Source organism: Danio rerio, chromosome 9 (genome assembly GCF_052040795.2).
Source record: "Danio rerio strain M-AB ecotype USA chromosome 9, GRCz13ab, whole genome shotgun sequence".
Classification (NCBI taxonomy): Eukaryota; Metazoa; Chordata; class Actinopteri; order Cypriniformes; family Danionidae; genus Danio; species Danio rerio.
Window position 1 is genome coordinate 22412773 of NC_141029.1, and position 5388 is coordinate 22418160.

At 35.6% G+C, this 5388-nt stretch overlaps 1 protein-coding gene across 1 annotated transcript; it reads left to right on the top strand.

The window, feature by feature from the left end:
* Positions 1–776: 776 nt before the first annotated feature.
* On the top strand, positions 777–5388 carry vtcn1 (V-set domain containing T cell activation inhibitor 1). Its single transcript, XM_087267690.1, has 5 exons — positions 777–962; positions 1054–1118; positions 1898–2257; positions 4026–4280; positions 4537–5388. Exons 1-5 carry the CDS (start codon positions 931–933, stop codon positions 4644–4646), a joined length of 822 nt encoding a protein of 273 aa, XP_087123816.1. The 5' UTR covers positions 777–930; the 3' UTR covers positions 4647–5388.

Here is a 5388-nt window from a genome sequence, read left to right on the forward strand (position 1 = left end):
GGACGAAAACCAGACTGGAAGAGCTCGAACAAATTGTTACCAGAGAGATAGTTATGGATTACTGCTGAATTCATTTACAGTATATAAGTTGTGATGTGAAGTGGACGCTGACAAAGGAGATGCGAATCCAAATGCAGGTTTATTGAACAAAGAATGGTCGGGCAAGCAACAGTCAACACAGAGGTAAACAGATGTAAATCCAGAGCCCTAGTAAAATAACAGGCGAATGGTAGGTATATGCAGGCAGCAGACGCGTCGTAATGTTCACAAACAGTATAACAAGACTTATCAATGAAAGGTGCGCTTGTGCTGTGTACTGTACATACATAGTCCTTGTAATCAGTCCATAATGATCCTATGGCTGTGAGTGTGCACAATCAACCAAATCTGGAACAGGTGCGTGTGAGCGGAGCATGACTGAAACTTGTAGTCTATGTAATTGCGGATTTGTAGTGATCTGCAAGTTTACCAGCTATCTTCCAGGATTAGATCACTGGTATTTGTGACATAAGGCAAGTACATAATAGCTAACTATAAATAAATTACTTTTAATATAGAGTAAAACCTTACTTCATTCAGTAATTGCAGTAAGTAAAATTGTTTTATTTTATTCTTATGACCTGTTATGTAGATGAGATTACACACACACTCAACTGTATTTACAGTAGGTGAAAAGGTTACCAACAATTTGTCAAGCAGTGTTTTATCAAGAGTATCAGGACACACCTCTCAGAGGTAACTAATATTGACTTAGGGAGGAGGTGCTGATCTCCTTCAGTGGAAGCAAAGTTAGGAACTAGTCTGAGGGGATTAAATCGTGCTCGTCCATCTTTGCCTGTTGATTTATTATGCCATCTACAGAGATGCTGAGCACAGCGGTACATCGATTCATCAAATACACTTCATAAAAGTAGACCAGCTTACACCAAAATGGCTTCAATTGGACAAATAATCTTTGGAAGGTAGAAACATGGGCTACTTACTTCTCTATTTCATGTTAAAAAGTTAAGTGTACTGTTTAACGGTTCAATTTTGAATGTGTGTCTTCTGCAGTATGATTTGTCTCATAGTAGTCATGTCTGGAATCATCATTTTCATTTTGGCTATTGCATTTTCAGGTTAGTAAAACTCTTGGTCACGCTTTTTTATTGTACGATTCTCACTATAATAAACCATTATTAACTCTGACTTTTGCCTCAATAACCCCTTAATTTGCAGCTTATTGGGTGTTTTAGAATAAGATCATGCAGAATATGTACTTCATAAGTACAAATAAAAAGCTAATATCGATATAACAGGCATGTAATAATAAGCCACCAGTTAATATTCTTTGTATAGCGCTTTTCACAATAAGTATCATTCTAAAGCAAATTTACAAAAAGTCTGCATTACTACACTACAATATGAGTTAAGATATTGAGTTTCCGAAGGACAGTACATCAGTCAAGCATATACATAACTTCCAAAATATTTAGTGTATGTATACTCAAAAGATGAGCTGCTGAATAAACTTATTTAAATTGAGCTGAAACAACAGGGTTTATTGAGGGTTTATTGGGACTACTTAATTGTTTTACAGTATGTTTAACCTACTTAAATTTGTAAAAAAAAAAAAAAAAATGAATAAGTTATTTTAATTCTTTCCTGTTGTCCCTTTACAAATCGATTGTGTGGAGCCCAACATTTTTTACACTATGTATAATACATTTTCAATTAGATGATTTGATCAAAACAAAAAATAAGACCAAATTGTGTGTATTCCTTAAGAGTTTGTGCTGTAAAAGTGAGAATTGTTCCTTAAACTAAAGTGTTATCAAACTTTCATAGAGTTTGTGTGATTATAAATCTTTTGGACTGTAATTGAAACTAATTATCTATGTGTTTGTTTGTTTCCAAGTGTCCCAAGGCACCGTTGAGAGCATTAGTCCAACTACTGTGGGAAATCTTGATGATGATGTGATGCTGGGTTGCAGGTTTCTTAGTAACACAGGCAATGGACAGTTCAGTGATGTGTCAATTACTTGGCTGAAAGATTCCGTCAGTGGTGTGGTTTATGAATACAAGAACAAAGCAGCCCAGCTTCAGACACAGAACGCACAGTTCAGCAACAGGGCTCAACTGTTCCCAGACTCAATTTCAACAGGGAACGCTTCCCTGCTGCTGAGAAACATAAAGTTGGAGGATGACGGCGTGTACCGCTGCACTGTCAATGCAGCAAAAGTCTCTGGAACTGCCATTGTTACACTCAGAGTAGCTGGTAAATGCTTTCTTTCTTTTTCTTTCTTTCTTTCTTTCTTTCTTTCTTTCTTTCTTTCTTTCTTTCTTTCTTTCTTTTTTTCTTTCCTTCTTATTTTCTTTCTTTCTTTCTTTGTTTCTTTCCTTCAAAGCATATACTGTTTAAAATTGCATTTTTCTGGTTTATTTTTTATATATGCCATTAATCCTTTTTTGAGTAAGTCATTGAATTATACACGCAATCTGTTTGTTCAAAACTAATTCAGTCAGAAACATTATAAAACATTATATACAACAATTATAACCCTAAATCTGACATAGTTGGGACAGTATGAAAGTCGTAAATAAAAAAGAAAGTAGTGATTTCTAAATTTACTTTGACTTTGTATTTCATTTCTGATAACACAACAAACATTATTTAAAGCAACATAGGCTCATTCTGAAAACGTAGCCCTATATACATTTTTGGAGATTGCAAATTATTTAACCAGAAGTACGTATGGCTGGATTTTATCTTTAAAACAAATGCTACAGTGCCGTATGACACTGTTTCTTTCTGCGCTTCGTGCTTGAAAACACTATTGGTTGGGTTTACGAAAAGAGAAGGGTGGGTCAGTTGATTGATCAGTCAGTCATTCAGACAGTCGACAACAGCCTTTGGTGGATTTACTTGAGAACAGCAGGCGTGAATGGCACTCACAAGAGAAATTTGAGATCTCAAATAGCATACACATCGGCTTCTGGCAAATTCGTAAAAACAAAAACTCCAAAAAACATAGCCCCTGGGACGTGTTTGGTGCTCTCCAGAAAGGTATATAGCAGTACAATTTCAGAACGAGCCTGGGTTGTTTTAATGTGTTCCTAATGTTTTGTTTTTTTTCCAAAACAAAAACGTATTCCAATTTTGGTTCTTGAAAGACATTTCTTAAAAAGTTGAAACAGAAAAGCATTTACCACCTTGTAATGTTGCTATTCCTTTTCACAACACGTAAAAGACATTTATGGATTGAAGACACCAAGTGATGAAGTGTTTCAAGTGTAATTTTGTCCCATTCCTCCTGCTAGCAAGTCTTAAGGTGGGAAAAGGGGTATGGGGTCATCGTTGTTGCATTTTAATAGTATCTGTATGCAGCCTTTATGATGAAAGCTGACATTGCATCACTTATCGATGCAATGTCAGACACAATGCACTCAAATTTAGCTTGTGATGTCACCGTGAGGGGTAGGGTTAGGGTGGGGTTAGGTGAGCCCATTAAAAAGCATTTTTCTGCAGGTCTGCATCCAGACCCCTCTTTTGCATTTTGCACATTAAAATGCGGCCCACATTCTCTATTAGAAACAGGTCGGGATTGCAGGCAGGCCAGTCAAGTACCTGTATTCTTTTCCGCCATAGCCAGGACTTTGTAATGTGTGCAAAATGAGGTTTTTCATTGTCTTGTTTAAACATGCATGGGCGTCCCCCTGGAAAAGAAGACACCCTATCGGCTACAAAAGCTCCAATTAATGGTGTAATGAAATCACAACTTTCTTATTTATTTGCGTGTCAGGTTTCCTGCGTTTAAACCGTCCTAACTTTTTCTGAATTGTGCTTGTATTAGTCGAAGAATGGTACAGTATGTAAAAAGAGAAATGTGTCTGAAGTCATAAGAGAGTGCGTAAGATGGAAACTTTACTATCCCGTGAGGATTTGTGAATTCCGATTAAAAGATATGAATGATTTCTGTTTGTAGCATAACATGGCAGATATAGGATATCTGTGTATTAACTCAGATCTGTGTGTTTATTTGAAGCTTTTTCAGCTCCCACATTTACTGAACTGACCAATGGATCTCTGTCTGCCGTGGCAACTAAATGGTTTCCTCAGCCAGAGGTGAACTGGTACAATCAAAGTGGGCAGATTTTAAACAGCAGCACTAGTTTTTTCAACATTGCAGGAATCATACATGTTTCTAGTCTGCTTCAAGACCCAGTAAAGGAGAATGAAAGTTACCGATGTCTCATCCAGAACTCTCTTGTGGTCGCTGTCTCAGAAGCAACTGTCACAGGTAAAATAGTCTACAGTGGAAAAAATAAAAACGATGAAACCAATTATTAGGAAGGACTCACCCATATTAATAACATTTACACAGAGCACTGCATATCAAATCAGGTTTGTTTAAAAAAAAGATGTGATGACAGATTGGACACTTTGGACAAACAAACTGGTTGTGACTCATTAACTAGAATGACACATGTAGATCATGAGTTACACAGCACTATGTTTCTGTTATAAACTATTTCTTTATCTTTACTGTTTCTCAGCACACAAAGTGGTGCAGAGCACATACTTCATTTTCAATGCTGCATCTACAAAAAAGTCATCTTTACATCTACTGGTCACAGTCCTCATTCTTCTATATGGAGTCCGGTAGACAAGTCTCTCCAGCAATGGTCAAGCTGATCAATTATAAAGGACTGTATTTATCAGCTGCTACAGACTGGAATATGTTGTACTGAATACTCACACATTTTAAATGGTGACTTTTCCAACTGGAAGAAGATCTAGAAACCTGTCAAATACCCATCAACAACAAAAATATTTGATAAATCCAACGCTATATACAATTTGCCTATTCATCAATGACTGTCAGGTTTAGGGGTGGGTTTGGGTGCTACGCCTTCTTTTTTAAGTCATACATTTTTTTTACGATTAAACTCGAACGATATAAAATAACATAAAATAGTTATTTTTCCTCTTGAGATAAATTCTTTTTATTTCATGAACACACATTTTACACATGGTAAAATTATTTATCATGGACTATTTTACATACAGCTAAACTGTTCTTGGAAATAAATGAATTACCATTTGCACCACTTTGTACTTTTTCAAATTTTATAATTATTATAATATAGATTTAAAATTTCATCTATAAGGGGATAATAAATATGTTTAGAAATTAATTAAGGATAAGAAAGTAAGACTTAATGACAAAGCCCTGTAGTTAATAACATTAGTATATGTCTAATGCGTTCAATAATCTTGGTTCATGTTCATTTTAGCATAACTGCTGTAGCATCAAAAGGTGTGTCTGTTATTACTGTGCAATAAACCTGTGAGAGACTAACATTAAACATTTGTCTATTTATAATGTAATAAAACATTAAAAACAC

What these genes read in the sequence shown, in the direction of transcription:
- vtcn1 (XM_087267690.1), top strand. Translation starts at nt 931, where the DNA reads ATGGCTTCAATTGGACAAATAATCTTTGGAAG. An exon ending in TTTGGCTATTGCATTTTCAG is followed by an intron (nt 1,119 to 1,897) that starts GTTAGTAAAACT and finishes TTTGTTTCCAAG; the next exon opens with TGTCCCAAGGCACCGTTGAG. An exon ending in CTCAGAAGCAACTGTCACAG is followed by an intron (nt 4,281 to 4,536) that starts GTAAAATAGTCT and finishes ACTGTTTCTCAG; the next exon opens with CACACAAAGTGGTGCAGAGC.